We start from the raw sequence: 18,503 nt of genomic DNA, 5'->3' as shown, positions 1-18,503 counted from the left end.
TCTCTTACAGGCAAAAAAAAAAAAATCATGAAATTTTAACATTATCAATATAAATGGAAAACCTTGATGAGCCTATGTCCCAGCCTTTCAAAAATTTCTTTGGGATTTTTCATCATGAATGAGAAGGGTGATAAAAAAGATAACCTCTCTGGGAATCGTGCAGAATGAATCACAAGGAGCTAGAGGAAGAGAAGATGCTAAAATCAGTGCAGTTCTTGGTGGTGAAAAGAGAAGGGAGAGACAAAGAGCCAGTGCCTCTCTGTGACAGGCTTCCTGTGTCCTTCTGCCTCGATTGCGGTAATAGCATCACCAGATTGCCTTGGACAAAAAACTCTTTACCAGGGCAAGGGCCACATCCTTGTGCTTTAATAGAACTGCCAGAGAGGCCAGCGATGAAGCCTGCCTTCTCAGAGAGGCCAGGGATGAAGCCTGCCTTCTCAGAGAGGCCAGGGATGAAGCCTGCCTTCTCAGATCTCTGCTTTGGTGTCTGCTTTTGCTTAGAGCAAGGTCTTTTCAAAACAGTCTTTGGTAGTTCTTGGTTTCATGTGCTCAGAGTGGAAAACATAAAGCTCTTCCATCTGGCTCAACCCTTGATTGGCTAAATGAACAGATCTCAGGCGAGTTCTTTAGCCCCACACCTGCCCCATACAGTAGGGACCATGCTTATCCATATGGTCCTTTCCAAATCTAGGATCTTATCAACAGAATGTGAAGGTTTAAGCTGTCCCTGCCTTTCTTGTGCTTCTTAGTAGAAAGCGCTGTTGCTTTACTAAAGTTTAAGGATGTTTCACAGATGTAGAAATGAGCAGGAATATTCCATTGAGGCCAGTAATGGAGACAAAGTTGGACTAATGGAAAGAAGAAGTTCATGCTAAAAATTACTACATAGGCATGGAAAATTCTTCATGACGTTTAGCCACTGCAGTTGTGTCATAATTCATATGTTATTGTTGTTCAGTTGCTAAGTCATGCCTGACTCAGAAATTCATGTGTGTGCTTCCATATTATGATCTCATTTTCTCTAGATATATTTTATTGAGCATGCATTATCAAACTTCACTGTTTTAGAATCTATGGGACCATAAAGTAATGGGGAAATACAGTCCCTACCAAAGGAAGCTTATTAATAGAGCGATAACCATTTAAACATTAGTATTGGAGAAATGCAAATCAAAGCTATAATGAGGTATCACCTCACACAGGTCAGTATGGCCATCATTAAAAATTTTACAAATAATAATTGATGGAGAAAAAGGGAACCCTCCTACACTGTTGGTGGGAATGTAAATTGGTGCAACCACTATGTAAAACAGTATGGAGAGTCCTTAAAAAGCTAAAAATAGAGTTGCTGTGAAAGTGAAAATCGCTCAGTCATGTTCAACTCCTTGCAACACCTTGGACTATATATACAGTCCATGGAATTCTCCAGGCCAGAACACTGGAGTGGGTAGCCTTTCTCTTCTCCCGGGGATCTTCCCAACCCAGGGACTGAACCCAGATCTCCTGCATTGTGGGCAGATTCTTTACCAGCTGAGACATCAGGGAAGCCATAGGATCCAACAGTTTCTCTCCTGGGCCTGTATCTAGAGAAAACTCTAATTTGAAAAGATAGATGCTTACTTCACTCTGTATAATAGGCTCCAGTTTCATCCACCTCATTAGAACTGATTCAAATGTACTCTTTTTAATGGCTGAGTAATACTCCATTGTGTATATGTACCACGGCTTTCTTATCCATTCATCTAGTAAGCCAGAAAGAAAAACACCAATACAGTATACTAACTCATATATATGGAATTTAGAAAGATGGTAATGATAACCCTGTATGCAAGACAGCAAAAGAGACACAGATGTATAGAACAGTCTTTTGGACTCTGTGGGAGAGGGAGAGGGTGGGATGATTTGGGAGAATGGCATTGAAACATGTGTAACATCGTATAAGAAATGAATCGCCAGTCCAGGTTCAATGCAGGATACAGGATGCTTGGGGCTGGTGCACTGGGATGACCCAGAGGGATGGTATGGGGAGGGAGGTGGGAGGGGGGTTCAGGATGGGGAACATGTGTATACCTGTGGCGGATTCATGTTGATGTATGGCAAAACCAATACAACATTGTAAAGTAATTAGCCTCCAATTAAAAATAAATAAATTTAAATTAAAAAAATTGTTTTAAATTAAAAAAGAAAAGATACATGCACCCAAATCTTTATAATAGCATTATTTACAATAGCCAGCACATGGAAGGAACCTAAATGTCCATCGAGCGATACATAGATAAGGAAGATGTGGTGTATATATACACAATGGGATATTGTTGCTGCTGCTAAGTCACTTCAGTTGTGTCCGACTCTGTGCAACCCCATAGAGGGCAGCCCACCAGGCTCCCCTGTCCCTAGGATTCTCCAGGCAAGAATACTGGAGTGGGTTTCCATTTCCTTCTCCAATGCATGCATGCATGCTAAGTTGCTTCAGTCGTTTCCAACTCTGTGTAACCCTATGGACAGCAGCCCACCAGTCTCCCCTGTCCACAGGATTCTCTAGGCAAGAATACTGGGGTGGGTTGCCATTTCCTTCACCACAATGGGAATCTACTCAGCCATGAAAAGAATGAAATAATGCCATTTGCAGCAACGTGGATGGACCTAGAGATTATCATACTATGTGAAGTAAGTCAGAAAGAGGAAGACAAGTACCATATGGTATCACCTATATGTGAAATTTAAAATATGATACATATAAACTTATTTACAAAACAAAGACAGACTCACAGACTTTGAAAACAAACTTATGGTCACCGGAAGGGAAAGGGAGGAGGCAGGGGGATAAATTAGGAGTTTAAGATTAGCAGATACAAGCTACAGTGTATAAAATAGATAATAAGGTCCTATTGTATAGCATAGGGAACTATATCCTATAATAAATCGTAATAGAAAATACATGTATATAACTGAATCACTTTGCTACATTCCAGAAATTAACACAACATTGTAAATCAACTATGCTTCAATCAAAACTTTTTAAAAATTACATTAAAACTCACTCAGGTATTAAGACCACTGAGCCCCTACTTTTTCTCTCCCACACATTCTCCTCTTCTCTGTTATAGACAAATTGAGGGCTGTGAAGAGAGAAAAGCTTTGTGGCCAGAATTCAATCTCTCACCATTGTGACAAACATTCCCCCTCCTTCCCTGGGCAGATAGGCAGGGATGCTAGGATGGCAGAAGCCCAGCCCCTGCCCTTTTCTGAAGAGCTGCTTCTCTGAATCCCTGCTGTGGGCCCACTTGGCACCCTCAGTGGAACATGTTCTTCCTCTCTGGTCCCACAGGCAGTGGGCCAGGTTCAGGCTGTGATTCACCAGGATCATAAAACATCACTCTTTACACGAAGCTAGGAGAGTGTTGCTCTGCTGGAGGAGTAAAACGCCAGAATACATTATCTACAACTCTGGATCCTATAGGGGTGAAGGCAACCAGCATGTCAAAAGAACATCTTTTCAATGGACAGTTTATTATTATCTTTGGTTCTGAGTTTATTAACAACCCAGAAGAACCGGTAAAGCTTCCCTGAACTTTGAAAATAAAAATGTTTGCTTGAAACGCTTATCTCTGATGCTTAAGAAGTGAAAGTGTTAGTCACTCAGTTTTGTCTGGCTCTTTGTGACCCCATGGACTATAGCCCGCCAGGCTCCTCTGTCCATGGAATTCTCCAGACATGAATACTGAAGTGGTTAGCCATTCCTTTCTCCAAGGGATCTTCTCGACCCAGGGATTGAACCTGGGTCTCCCACATTGCAGGCAGATTCTTTACCATCTGAGCCACCATAGGTTGCTTGGTGTGTTCTGATGAGTCAGGGGGCAGAAAGAGAAAGCAGTTGATATGGAGAGTGCTTCACCTGGTTATTATTCATTTAGCTAGTGTGTGCAGCTATTTTATCATTAACACTAACCTGGGGCTGCCCTCCTAACGAGTATTCATTGTTTTGGTCTTTATCTCCTAGGACTACCTGGTGCTGCTCCCCAGGGATTACTATGAGGCCCCCTTGCTGCAGCTGCCGGTCACGGAGCCGTGTGCCAGTGTGGGCCATCCCCAAGAGAAGTTAGTATGGGCAGCAAGTGCATCATCCAGTCCTCTAACTCAGGAGCCTTGGGTTCAAGGATTCTCAGTAGCCCTCAGGATCATGGCTGCACAGGATGCTCTGGTTAATGACTTAATTGTGGCTTTTCTTCGTAGCAGTGACTGTGTTTCATGCAAGAGTCACAAACCACTTTGTGGCTAGGGCTTCAGAGTGACTCTCACTCTCTTACATGAGGAAGTGGCGATGCCTGCCTAAGTAATACGCTCAGGGTCGTGCATCTAGTGAGGGGAAGAGCTTACAATGAATGTGCGTTTGTGGACCACTGCTTCTCCCATTCCTCAGGCAGATGAAAATTTATCGCACAGTTCCTGTAGTAAGCACTTAGTAAGAGTTTGCTGAAGAGTGATGGGTGAATGAATGAATGCACGGGATGGATAGGAGTCCTGGGGATGAACTTTGATCCTCTGTGTTATGTTCTCAGTTGTAACTGTTGTGTTTTGTTGTTGTTGTTGTTGTTGAAGTTGTTTGCTTTACCAGCATTTGCCAGTAACCCGATTCCCTTGTGCCCTGGCTTGCGAGGCCAGACACTTCCTGCTTGATGGGGAGCCGAGACCCTTGGCAGTGAGGCAGCCCACCCCCGCGCACCCAGTCATGGCGGACCTCAGTGGAAGAGAGGTGAGGCAGCCTTTTTTTGTTTTTCTATCAGATATTTTACCACCTCCCTGTCCTTCTGCTGAAAACCCTTGGCCACAATTGTATCTCATATTCAGGTAAATCTGGAAGACCTCCCCAGAGATGTTAATTAAAGGTGTGCTGAGTTCTCTGGTTCAGGCTGGGGCTGGGCAGTCCACCACGCTGAGCCGTGGGAAGGCTCGTCTTCCATCACTTTCTGTACATGGCGGGCAACGTGAGCAACCTCAGAATTTTTTCCTTTTGATTCTCTGGATTTACAAGGGGGCATCCTGTTCACCCTGATTCGGGGCACGATCTCTCTACAAAGCCTTCAGAAATCACACAGCTTACCCTAAAAGGATACAACGCTCACTGACTGCTCATCCCCTCGGGCTAGACAATTCGTAGCAGCTGAATTCCTTGAGCTCAGATTCTGGAACTGCTACACCCAAAGGCACCTCCTTCCTGGCTCAGAGGACAGGTTTCTACAGGTCTTGGCATTGCTTTTCTTCCAGGAGTTCTTTGAACCTCAAAATAATTTAAGACTGTACAGTTTTAAGATTTGAGTTAGAAGTACTGTGTATCAACAATAAGAACTCATTACTTCAGAATGAAGACGCACACACACAAAAGCAAAACCTTTCTCTACTGTATTTCCATTCCTTACTTTTTACAGTGTTCTCTGTTTTGTACCCTTGAGGAAGACGTTCATCTGGGGGATTAAATCCATGAAATGAAAATATATGCAGTATTCTCACTCACCATTTTGATGTGTATCTTTTTGTAAACTACATTCCTAACATTTTCAAGGTAGAAGTTGTAGGAGTTTGATGGTGTTTCTTAAGTTTAGTCTTTATTTTATTTGAGTTTTTATTTTACAACTATTATTTTTATCAAAAAAAGTATGTTGTTCAGTCACTCCGTCATGTCCAAATCTTTGTGACCCCATGGACTGAAGCATGCCAGGCTTCCCTGTCCCCCACTCTCTCCTGGAGTTTGCCCAGGTTCATTTCCATTGAGTCAGTGATGCTATCTAACCATCTTATCCTCTGCTGCCCTCTTCTCCTTTCTACTTGTTATAATAAGAAAAACAATATGCATTAATATATATGGAATCTATAAAAATGGTACAGATGATCATATTTGCAAAACAGAAATAGACACACAGACATGGAGAACAATCTTATGGACACCAAGAGGGGAAAGGGGGTTGGGGACAAGATGAATTGGGTGATTAGGATTGACATAATCACTTCCCCAATCGCTCAGCAGTAAAGAATCTGCCTGCAGTGCAGGAGACTCGGGTTTGATCTCTGGGTGGGGAGATTGATGGAAAAGGAAATGGCAACCCACTCCAGTATTCTTGCCTGGGCAATCCCATCCCATGAACAGAGGAGCCTGGTGGGCTGCAGTCCATGGGGTCGCAAGAGTTGGACACGACTGAGCAACTAAACAACAGCATAGAATAGATAACTAATGAGAGCCTACTGCACAGCTCAGGGAGCCCTACTCAGTGTTCTGTGCTGACCTAAATGGGAGAGAAATCCAAAAAAGAGAGGACGTACGTGTTTGTTGTTCAGTCGCTTAGTCGTGTCCGACTTTTTGCGACCCCAGGGACTGCAGCACACCAGGCTTCCCTGTCCTTCACTATCTCCTGGAGCTTCCTCAAACTCATATCTATTGAGTTGGTGATGCCATCCAACCATCTCTTTCTCTGTCATCCCCTTCTCCTCCTACCTTCAATCTTTCCCAGCATCAGGGTCAGCTCTTCGCATCAGGTGGCCAAAGTATTGGATATATGTATAGATATACCTGATTTACTTTGCTGTACAGTAGAAACTATTGTAACATTGTAAAGCAAATATACGTCAATAAAAATCAATTTAAAAGAAAAATATGCATAAGGAAAAACAAAATGATCTTACTTCCTCTCCATTCTAATCTTCAGCCCACTGTCTCTCTCCCTGCCCCTGCTGTGTGTGTGCATACAGATGCACATACATGCACACACATATACACAGATATGTGTGTGTGTGCACCCCACATAGCAGGGAGGTACAGTTGGGAAGGGCTGATGTCCAGGAAGTAATGCTGATGATTCATCAGGAGCTGTTCCTGCCTCTGACTTAGCCCGGAGCCATAGCTCTGAGCTGTTCTATTTGCATGATGCATACAACTCAGCCCTGGGCTGTCCAGTTTTATTTAAAAATCCTCTTTTACTGTTTTATCTGAAGGCCTGGAGACTTATGCTGTCTGATTCAGTATATATATATATTTTAATTAAACTTAAGTAAAGCTAAACATTCAGTTCATTGGTTACACTAACCACATTTCAAGCTCTCAGTAATCATGTATGTCTAGTGCCCATTGTATTGGACAGCACACATCACAGAATATTTTGCCATCACAGAAAGCTCTATTGCACAGCATTAATGAAGCGTCAAGGTCACTGTGCTAAAAGTCAGAGACTGACAGAGTTTGCTGTTGTTTAGTAGCTAGAGTCGGACTCTTTGCGACCCCATGGACTGTAGTCCACCAGGCACCTCTGTCCATGGAATTTCCCAGGCAAGAGTACTGGAGTGGGTTGCCATTTCCTTCTCCAGGGGATCTTCCTGACCCAGGCACTGATCCTGTATTGAAAGTCTGATTCTCTACCGCTGAGTCACCAGGGAAGCCCAACAGAGTTCACGAAGGTCTTAGGAGTCATCTGATCTCTCTTCCTGGAAAAAATTCTGTCTACATTATCCTTGTCAGATATTGATTCATTTAGCCTCTGTTGAATACTTGAATTGATGGAGGACTCACTTCTTCTAGAGGTAGCCTAATCCAACACCTGTGGTTCCCTGTTTACTCTAGAAACTTCTCTGGGAAACTTTCCTGAGTTATTCCTTTGATAAGTTATTTCTTTATCTTTAGCCCACCTTTTCAATAGCCTTATCTTGTTTTATGTTTTGAGAGATTTCTTAGTTTTTTTTCTTCCAACTCCAACCACAACAGCAACCTCAACCCTAACCCAACCCCCCCCACCCCACACACACACACACACAGGCTTCATCTCTTGGTCTGTTCAATTAATTAACATCCAATTGCATTTTACCTTCCAAATTTTTCAGGCTCTGGCCTGTTATTTTCCTCTTCTCTATTCTCTTTTCTTTGTGGGTTTATGATTCAAAAAATATTTACCCTTATTTTTGTGGATTTCTGAGAGGGAGGGTCAGTAAATAGGTGTGCTACACCCTATGTGTTTAACCAGAAGTTCCAGGATGTGCTTTGTTTGTGATGTTATGAAGTTTCATTTTTATGTGTTCAGGTGCAGATTTATTTTTATTATTTTAGTACTCAAAGTGCAGTTTCATGTGAAGAGTCATGTCTTTTATCCTGGGAATTTTTTGGATAGTATCTCTACAGATATTACTTGGCTGCAAATCCTTTCATCTTCTTTTCTGGAAGTCAGGCTGGAAGAATGTTGGAGCCTCTCGATCTGTCTCTAAACTGCTCTTTCATATTAGTATGTTTCTTTGGCTCTTTTGCACTGCTTTCTGAGTGACTTCCTCAATTCTCTCTTAGAATCCATAAATGTTCTAGTTCACTGTCTCTAATCTAGATTTTATTCAGCCTCCCAATTCCATGTAACATGTACTTTTCATCTCAAAAGATTTCTTACTAGCTCTTTCTTATATTTTCTGTTTTCTTGTTTCTCCTCTGCCAATTTTTGTTTCACAACTTCATTTACTTTTTAAAGAAGAGTTACTCCATTAATCTTTTTGAGTTTCTCAACATCCTTGGAGCAAGGTATAGTTCCGAATTCAGAATTTTAAAAATTTTAAAAAGATATGATTGTATACACATAACGTCTATAGTGGGTTCTGGAACAGCACCTTGTAGTCAGACAAGTTAATATTTTTCCAGTGAAAAGCATGAATAGACATACCAAGGGAGGTACATGAAGACTGTGTATATGGAGTTAGTTCAGGTCAGATTTTACCATCAAGTGATGATTGGTTAGAGTTAGGTTAGGTTTTGTAACCAAACCCATTTGAAAACAAGTTTTCCTTTTCAGACTTTGGGGGTTCTGGATTAGGGACCAGTGTACTTATTTTAAAACTTCATCAGACTTTCATAAAGTTTATTTCATCTGAGGTAAACTCATCTTCACTTGATGATATATTATTGCCTATTTTTTTTTAAAAAAAAGAGAAAAATTATTTTTTCCTAAATACTTATGTATTTATTGGCTGTCCTGGGTCTTAGTTGCCACATGTGGGATCTAGTTCCCTGACCAGGGATCAAACCCAGGCCCCCCACATTGGGAGCATGAGGTCTTAGCCACTGGACCACCAGGGAAGTCCCCTTGACTGTTCTCCTTAATGTTAGATTTCTGTATGTTGTACAGGCTTATTTTGTTTGCTTACTGGCTTACTTTGAATGAGAGGTTTTTATCTTCTCCCTCTTTCCCTACATCCATCTCAGTCTGGCTTGTCTGTCTGGTTCTCTGTACCCTTAGCCCAGAGCCAGGCATAACAATATGCCAATGTCTATTATTGTGGTCCTCAGGCTAGTACAGATTCAGACACTGAGCCCACAGGTGCTTAACTCAGTTCTTGGTCCTAGGCCTCATCTTTGATCTTTGTTTTCTGTATCCCACCATTTTTTATAAAGCTGAAATCCAGATGGCAGGTTTTCAGTGATTTTTTTTTTCTTAAGTTTTTCATGATGTGAAGGAACTCTCATCCTTGGCTTCAAAAAATGAGCCTGGATCTGGCCCCTGTCTCATATGAAGTGTTTTTAGTTCGCTTTACTCTGCAGATTCTGAACTGCTGGCCCACACAGCCTGCTTCCAGCCTGGAGAACAACAAGCCTGTGACTTCAGCCCTGGTGCCATTTCAAGTTTTTCTTTTACTTATGTTCCATCATCTGTCTCCTGTTAATCCCAAACTTATTTTGTTGTTGTTGTTTTACTATTAAAACATTATTTGGTGGCTCAGGCGGTAAAGAATATGCCTGTGATGTGGGAGACCTGGGTTCAGTCCCTGGGATGGGAAGATCCCCTGGAGAGGGACATGGGAGCCCCCTCCAGTATTCTTGCCTGGAGAATTCCATGGACAGAGGAGCCAGGTGGGCTACAGTCATGACTGTAGGGTTGCAAAACAAAAAAAAAAATCCTTTTTACAACCAATACACACCCATAGTTGCTGTCTCTTGGAGAAGGGGTACAGCAAATATGAATTCCTGTGCCATCTGAACTGGAAGTCATCCCACATTTAAAACATGCTAAGTTCTGTCCTATTTTTGCTTCCCTGATAGCTCAGTTGGTAAAGAATCTGCCTGGAATGCAGGAGACCCTGGTTCGATTCCTGGGTCGGGAAGATCCCCTAGAGAAGGGAACAGCTACCCACTCTAGTATTCTGGCCTGGAGAATTCCATGGACTATAAAGAGTCAGACACAACTGAGTGACTTTCACTTTCATCCTATTTTTATGAAAACCCTACTTCCTCTTCCCACAATCCTTCAATCACTGCTACATAACTCTCTGTCCCTTCAAAACCAAGAATTGTCTAGACTCACAATTTCGAATTCTCTACTTTTCATTCCTACCTCAACTGACACCAGTCTGACTTCACCTCCCAGTCCCATTAATTTTTTTTGGTGGGGGGGCGGGCAGGATTTCCAGTGATTGTGTTAGTGTTGCTCTGCTAAGTCCAATGGATATTTTCCAGTCTTCATCTGTTCAACTTTTCAGCAGCTTTCAATACTTGTTGAATAATCCTTCTATTAAAAAACAGTCTTTTTGTCTTGAATTTAAGAGAAGAATTTAAATTCCAGAATTTAGGAGCAGACTGGGTCTCTTTGAACCTCTCTGGCTGCTTCCTCCAACTATCGTTTGTAGGCTTACACTCCTGTGTCTCCACATCAAATGTTAGAGTATATTGAGGTTCAGTCTTAGCCCTGGAAAAGGCAATGGCACCCCACTCCAGTACTCTTGCCTGGAAAATCCCATGGACGGAGGAGCCTGGTGGGCTGCAGTCCATGGAATCGCGAAGAGTCGGACACGACTGAGCGACTTCACTTTCACTTTTCACTTTCATGCATTGGAGAAGGAAATGGCAACCCACTCCAGTGTTCTTGCCTGGAGAATCCCAGGGACGGGGGAGCCTGGTGGGCTGCCGTCTATGGGGTCTCACAGAGTTGGACACAACTGAAGCAACTTAGCAGCAGCAGTAGCAGCAGCCATCTTAACCCTTGTCTTTTTACTTTGTAGTCCCTCCCTAAGCAGTCTTCTCCATGTCTATTGTGTTAGGTACCAGTTCTACACAGATGATTCTCAAATTGGTAAGTCCAGTCACACCTCCCATTTTATATACATGAGTAGCACAGCCCACTTCCTTCATGACATCACCTCTTAGATATCTCAGTTGTTGTTGTGGAGTCACCCAACTGAACAACACGCATGTCTGACTCTTTGAGACCCCATGGACTGCAGCACGCCAGGCCTCCCTGTTCATCACCATCTCCCGAAGTTTGCCCAAGTTCATGGTCATTGCATCGGTGATGCCATCCAGCCATCACAACCTCTGACGCCCTCTTCTGCTTCTGCCCTTGATCTTTCCCAGCATCAGGGACTTTTCCAATGAGTCATCCCTTCACATCACATGACCAAAATACTGGAGCTTCAGCTTCAGCATCAGTCTTTCCAGTGAATAGTCAGGGTTGACCTCCTTTAAGATTGACTGGTATGATCTCCTTGCTGTCCAAGGGACTTGCAGGAGTCTTTTCCAGCTCTACATTTTGAAGAGACATTCTTTGATATTCTGCCTTCTTTATGGTCTAACTCTCATGACCATATGTGACAACTGGAAAGACCGTAGCCTTGACTATACGGACCTTTGTTGGGAGAGTAAGGTCTCTCCTTTTCGACACATTGTTTAGGTTTGTCATCCCAGAGGGATCTCAAATTCCATTTAGGAGTTCCCTAAGTAAGTGGCTTCACCATCCATGTAAATACACAAACCCAGGGACTTCCCTGGTGGTGCGGTGATTAAGACTTATCTAGTGGCTAAGACTTATCTCCGCAGTGGCAGGAAGATACTTTATACTGCACCACCTGGGAAGCCTTCAAAGATAATAACTGATAAACAGCAGGGTTTCTGTTTTCTATAATTTGCATCTTTTGTCTGACTTCTCAAAACCCATTTCTATCGTCAGATATATTCAAAACCCTACCAAGTCTTCCAAAAGCCAACCCATATGGCTTGGAGTAGGAAGAGTAATAGAAGTTTATAATAGAGTGCTATGATAGACCTGGCAGCCAATAATAACTCCTGGGAGAAAGCTCATTGGCCTTGTGTGTTTCGTGGTGGGGTGAAGACAGACAAGCCCTCATTTGGAGATCCCAAGGGGGAGAGGTTGGTAATTACCTCTCCATGTGAACCAGTGGCAGCATCATGTTTCACTGTATAACGAGTGAGAAAGTGGTGTGGATAATCTATGTTTTCTCCTGGAGGGAAGTCTTTCTATTATTTAAGTGATAGAAAAATCACTGTGAAAAATAAGCAGGTGTGTGGTTCAGAGCGGTGTGGAAGGAACAGCAGATGTGAATTTCCTGAAGACCAGAGGCAGGAGGATTTTAATTAAGTGTGGTGAAGCTTGACAGGGCCTGAGCTTATGGGCTGAAGTGGGTTAAACTACTTAAGGAATGTAGTTCTGATACTGACTCGGGAATTAAATGTGCACCACATTTTGATCTAGTGATTCTAATTCCACTTCTAGGAATCTTACAGAAATACTAGCGAAAGGATAAAAATCCAGACTTAGATATAAATGGGCTTCCCTGGTGGCTCAGACAGTAAAGAATCCACCTGGGTTTGATACCTTGGTCAGGAAGATTCCCTGGAGAAGAGAATGGCTACCCACTCCAGTATTCTTGCCTGGAGAATCCCATGGACAGAGGAGCCTGGTGGGCTACAGTCCATGGGGTCACAAAGTGTCAGACATGACTGAGCCCCTAACACTTTCCCTTTCTTCCATAGATATAAATATGGATATATACTTATATATATAGATATAGATACATGATCATATAGCCTTATATGTTTTAGGAAAAATTAGAGATAACCTAAATGTCTATCAATAGGGGATTAGTTAAATAAATGATTTTACATTTGTACTATGGAATGGGAGGAAGGGCAGATATTAGAAGAGTGAAGTATGTTTGTATGGCACACTAAATACTACTAAGCAATAGCCACAGTTATAATCATCATTGTTTATACAGTGTGTGTGTTGGTTAGTCACTCAGTCGTGTCTGACTCTTTGCAACCCCATGGACTGTAGCCTGCTAGGTTCTTCTGTCCGTGGGCTTCTCCAGGCAAGAATACTGAAGCAGGTAGCCATTTCCTTTTGCAGGAGATCTTCCCAATCCAGGGATGGAACCCAGGTCTCCTGCATTACAGACAGATTTTTTACCATCTGAACCACCAAGGAAGCCCCTTATACAGGGCTTACAACAGGCTGGATACAGTTTGAAGAGCTCATCCCGTATTAGTTCACTTAATCCTCATAGTCTTAAGAGGTGGGCACTATGTTATCCTCATTTTTACACAGGAAGATACTGAGACATACAGATGTTGAGTAGCTTGCTCCAGGCCACACAGCTGGAGGCAGTGTGATTCCAGACTCCAGGCTCCTAGCCACAAGGTGATGCCACGGCTGGGCATGCTTCTTCTGTAAAGAACCAGATAGTGAATATTGTCATCTTTGTAGCCCATCAAGGCATACGTCCATTCCTTTTATCACTCATTGGAAATTCCTCTTTACTTCAGATTTTAAAGTATCTCTGGCCTTGAGAAACAAGGCAAATATATGGGTAATAATACCAAACCCAGATTTGGCCGCTTGCTGCTCAAAAGCCATCAAAGAGGCCAGGACGGTGGAAAGAGAAAGTTTGCTTTATGTTGGATGCTGGCAGCAGCAAAGGAAGGTCAGGGAGAACAGACTCCTGTCCATAGGCCAGCTCCTCCCGCTGACTGTGAGTGGGCAAGAGCTTTTATAGAGGGAAGGGGCTACATGCAGAAATCGCTCACTCAGCCCGGACAGTCAGCTTGAATTGGTCATTGGCAATCCGACCAGTGTCTTCTTGATTGTTTTAATAGATTTAATCTTCAGTTCCAGGGTCAATTTGTTTCCATTTCTTGAGGCCAGTTCTTGCAGTTGTGGCATCTTATGTCATGACTGTGGTCTGGTTCATGTAGTTAAGTTCTCCACTTGGTGAGGGTTTCAGTATCTGTAAGACAGCTCCCAGGATTTGGCTCAGAATATTATCTATAGCCGTTGAGAAGGAACTAAAAGTCCTTGACTATGTTTAGTGACTCCATTATGGTTATTTGGTCTCCTTTGACTGTTTAACATTGTTTCTGCATTTTCTCACTTCTCTGATTAAACTTATTCTTTGGCTAAAGTTTTTCCACAGACAAAAGACAAGCAGAGGACATGGTCAAGAGGAAGGACCATAGTCCTGCTCCGTTTCAGTAGTAGGAGTAGAGACCCCTATTAGTAGGGTCATCAGATTTAGGCAATAAAAATACCAGATGCCCCCATTTAGGTTGAATTGTAGTTAAACTATAATTGTGTATTGTTTATCTGAATTTCAAACTTAACAGAGCATCCTGTATTTTATCGGGGATCCCTGCCTGCAGGACCACATTTCTTACTGAGTGCTCCATCACTCAGTTGTGTCCAGCTCTAGGCTGTCCCATGGACTGTAGCCCGCCTGGCTGCTTTGTCCATGGGAATTTCCAGGCAAAAGTACTGGAGTGGGTTGCCATTTCCTACTCTGGGGATCTTCCCGACCCAGGGATCGAAAAGATCCCGTGTCTCTGGTGTCTCCTGCATTGGCAGGTGGATTCTTGACCACTAGCGCCACCTGGGAAGCGCCACGTTTCTTACTATGATGACATATAAAACTCCTCCCAGGGGTCCGCTCAGCCTCAGTTTCACTGTTGCCTGTGGAGACGCATCCGGTGCATGTCACGTCTTTCCAACATCTCGGGCTCTTCGACAGGTGGAGCTGCACCTGCGGCTGCGGGTCCCACGGGTCGGCCGCTACGTCATCATGGTCGAGTACGCCACGGAAGCAGACCAGCTGTCTGAGGCCGCAGTGCACTTGCAGAGCCCCGGGGCTGACCTGGCAGGCTGGGTGGACATCTACAGCTGCAAGTACTGGTAAGTGTCCTGCCCCAGGGGAGTCAGCTCTAACTGAACAGACAGGAGGTCAGCCGTGGGAACTTTGGTTTTTATCTGACTTGAAAATTGTTTCCTTTTTGAGGTTGAGCTTGAGAACCAGCAGGGGATGAGTTATGTGATCCAGCATTACCTCTGGTGTGCTATTGGAAGGCTTCTCCATAGGCAGCGCCTTAAAAATATTGCATTTTCTGGAAAAGCTGCATGTTCTACTTAGCATTTTGGCTCAGATTCACAAGAAGCAGGGGCTTCCCTGGTGGCTCAGACAGTAAAGAATCCGCCTGCAATGCAGGAGACCCAGGTTTGATCCCTGACTCAGGAAGATCCCCTGGAAAAGGGATAGGCTACCCACCCCAGTATTCTGCCTGGAGAATCCCATGGACAGAGGAGCCTGGCGGGCTACAGTCCATGGAGTCACAAAGAGTCAGACATGACTGAGTAACTAACACACTCACAACCCACAAGAAGCAGCACAGCCTTTTTGTTTTATTCTGTAATCCCCATGGTGGGCACTGAACCCAGTGCCTTTCTCTCAAACACCATGTAGAGTTCATGGGTGCCTGGCACATTCTCCATTAATCCATTAAGAACTGGGGGTCATTAATGTTTGACGAGCATCACGTGAAAAGTAATTTGACAGAGGAATCTCAAATTCACCCTGATGAAGTTCATCTCTTCCAAGAGCTCTGACAAGGATTTATTGAAAATCGTTTCCTTTGCATAATGAATCAAGATGTATGCAGATGTTGAGAGTATACTTTGATTAGAGAATCAGTGCAAAGAATGTTTCCCAGTGGAATTAGTTGTAGAATAAATAGCACTAGAAGGTAGAGTCTCCTGAGACAGCATGTGGGGAACTACAGTGTACATGCTGTTTATCCCCTTCAGTTGTGTCCATCTCTTTGCAACCCTGTAGACTGTAGCCCACCAGGCTCCTCTGTCCATGGGGTTCTCCAGGCAAGAGTACTGGAGTAAAATGCCGTTCCCTTCCCCAGGGGATCTTTCTGACCCAGAGATCAAACCCACGATTCTTAGATCTCCTGCATTGGCACATGGATTCTTTAACGCTATGAACCACCTAGGAAGCCCTTATAGTGAACCCTCCCAATTCTCCACTAAGACTTTGAACATTTTGTGACTTCTACACTCACATGCCTTGTGTCAAACCCAAGATGACTTGAGGAGTTGGACACTTTCTCTGTAATGCAAAGAAAAGAACTTATGAAAAGTGTCACTTTTGGTAGCTTGGAATGGAAAAATTTATGAGACTTGATGAAATGGTTATTAAATGAATATCATGCGCTCAGCAACCCTAAAAAATAAACTGTGAAAGCTTCTTTTCAAAGTCTTAAAAAAAATCGACTCTTTCCTTTTCTCTGGGATGATGATTAAAAAAAAAACACAATGTAATTATATTTGCATTTTTAATAGGAGTACCAGATGGCCCAGCAAAGTTCCTCCAGAATGTTCTGTCATTATATGAAAATACTAGTTTCATCTCTAGGTGACATTAGCAACCACCAGGATGTACACTTCCAGATGGGTGGGTCACCTTGCCATCGGAATCTAGGAGACTGTCATCCATGTGACCTGGGGCAGGACTTCTCCATAACCCGTCCATCCAAGCCCACCCTCCAGTTCAGTTCTCTGACCCCTTCTGCCTTCCAGATTGGGGTTTGACCCCTGCTCCACTAGGTACAAAGTGGAGGTGGCTCAGGACAGGAAGAAACATTCTTACGACCTTGGTGACTCTTGACTATCTCAGAAGAAGCTGAGACATCTACACCAAGCAGAGGAGTAATTTCAAAACTAAAGAAAGGAAGAACCCTCTCCTGGGGAGACTTAAGTCCCAAGCTTATTTCAGGACCTTTGCTGAGCGGTGGCTTTTTTTTTTAAGCTCCATATCCTTTACTCTATCCGTATCCTCTTTCAGACAGTATTGGTTATGTGTGGCTGTTTAAATACGTTTCCATTCATTTGTGTGCTTTGTGTCTGCCTCTTTGCAACTCCATGGACCTTAGCCTGCCAGGCTTCTCTGTCCAGGCAATAATGCCAAAGTGGGTTGCATTTCCTCCACCAGGGGATCTTTCTGACCCAGGGATTGAACCTGTGTCTCCTGCATTTCCTGCATTGGCTAATGGATTCTTTACCACTGAGCCTCCTCAGTTTAAATCAGTTTGAATTCAATGAAGGAAAAAGTTTAGCTCCTGAGGTTCACTAGCCACATGCCAAGTCTCAATAGTCATGTGTTGTTAGTAGCTACGGTTCTGGATGGTGCAGATAGAGAATATTTTCATCATCTCAGAAAGTCTGTTGGATAATGTGGCAGTCTAGACTGTACTGTTTCTCCAGGCTAGTTTGCCCTCAACAGGACATGAGATTTTTCTTTTAAATATTATAACAAGGCTCACCACCAGGGGCATCTCTGGTGGCTCAGATGGTAAAGAATCTGCCTGCAATGCAGGAGATTCAGTCCCTGGGTCAGGAAGATCCCCTGGAGCAGGGATTGGCTATCTACTCCAGTATTCTTGCTTGGAGAATTCCATGGACAGAGGAGCCTGGAGGGCTACAGTCAATGGGGTTGCAAAGAGTAGAGCACGACTGAACAACTAACACTTTCAGATTCATCAATAAATTACGTAACTCTTTGTAATAAAGATAACACACTGGTATTAATAGCCATGTTATCGTTTAGTCACTAAGTCATGTCTGGCTCTTTTGCAGTCCATAGACTGTAGCCCTCCAGGCTCTTTGTCCTTGGGCTTTCCCAGGCAAAAATACTGGAGTGGGTTGCCCTTTCCTCCTCCTGAATGGTGTTTTAAGGAGAGAAGTGCATGATATTCTGCAGATGATTTTGACTCCAGATGTGGTGACATCACCAAAGTTCTCCATCGTTAGATTTTGAAGACAGTATTGCATTAGACCAGGAATCACTTTTATTGTATTTAACCACTCCCAGGCAAGTCCCATGGTATCTTTTCACTTGTTTAAAATATTCCCTTTTTCTCTACTTTGCATGTCATGTGATCAGTGTAAGTGACCAGGCTACCAAATACTGGAGTCCAAAAATGTGGTGCAATTAGAAAATATTCGACCCATAAAAATCTATTTCAAATGACAGACCCTTTCAACATGGCAGCTTCTCCCACTGAGGTTTGAACCTTTCTCAGCATTTCTCAAGTGAGGTGTATGTTGTTAAAAAGCAATACCCCAGAAGGAGGGCAAAGGAATACCACTTTCCAAAATAGTGCTGTGATAACTCTGCTAAAGAGTTATCTCTGCCTGCAAGGCAGGAAACCAGTGTTCGATCCCTGAGCCAGGAAGATCCCCTAGAGTAAGGACATGGCCGCCCACTCCAGTATTCTTGCCTGGAGAATCCCATGGATAGAGGAGCCTGGAGGGCTACAGTCCATGGGGTTGCAAGAGTCAGACACAATTTAGCAACTAAACCGCTACTACCAACGATATTGGTCAATTTCCAAGAAGACTGTATTAGAGATCAGATTTTACTGGCCC

The 18,503-nt window shown here is 43.3% G+C and overlaps 1 protein-coding gene across 4 annotated transcripts in view; it reads left to right on the top strand.

Moving 5' to 3' along the window:
* The window catches only part of LAMA3 (laminin subunit alpha 3), a 253,721-nt gene that overhangs the window by 114,686 nt on the left and 120,532 nt on the right, over nt 1-18,503 (top strand). For all 4 annotated transcript variants that reach the window (XM_069569260.1, XM_069569259.1, XM_069569261.1 and 1 more), the window contains 3 exons: nt 4,001-4,098; nt 4,600-4,753; nt 14,809-14,969. In XM_069569260.1, the coding sequence (XP_069425361.1) occupies nt 4,001-4,098; nt 4,600-4,753; nt 14,809-14,969 (413 nt within the window). The remainder of the gene's footprint in view (nt 1-4,000; nt 4,099-4,599; nt 4,754-14,808; nt 14,970-18,503) is intronic.

The sequence above is a fragment of the Ovis canadensis genome, chromosome 23, assembly GCF_042477335.2.
Source record: "Ovis canadensis isolate MfBH-ARS-UI-01 breed Bighorn chromosome 23, ARS-UI_OviCan_v2, whole genome shotgun sequence".
NCBI lineage: Eukaryota > Metazoa > Chordata > Mammalia > Artiodactyla > Bovidae > Ovis > Ovis canadensis.
The sequence above is the reverse complement of the archived record's forward strand: the minus strand, read 5'-3'. Positions and strand labels throughout refer to the sequence as shown.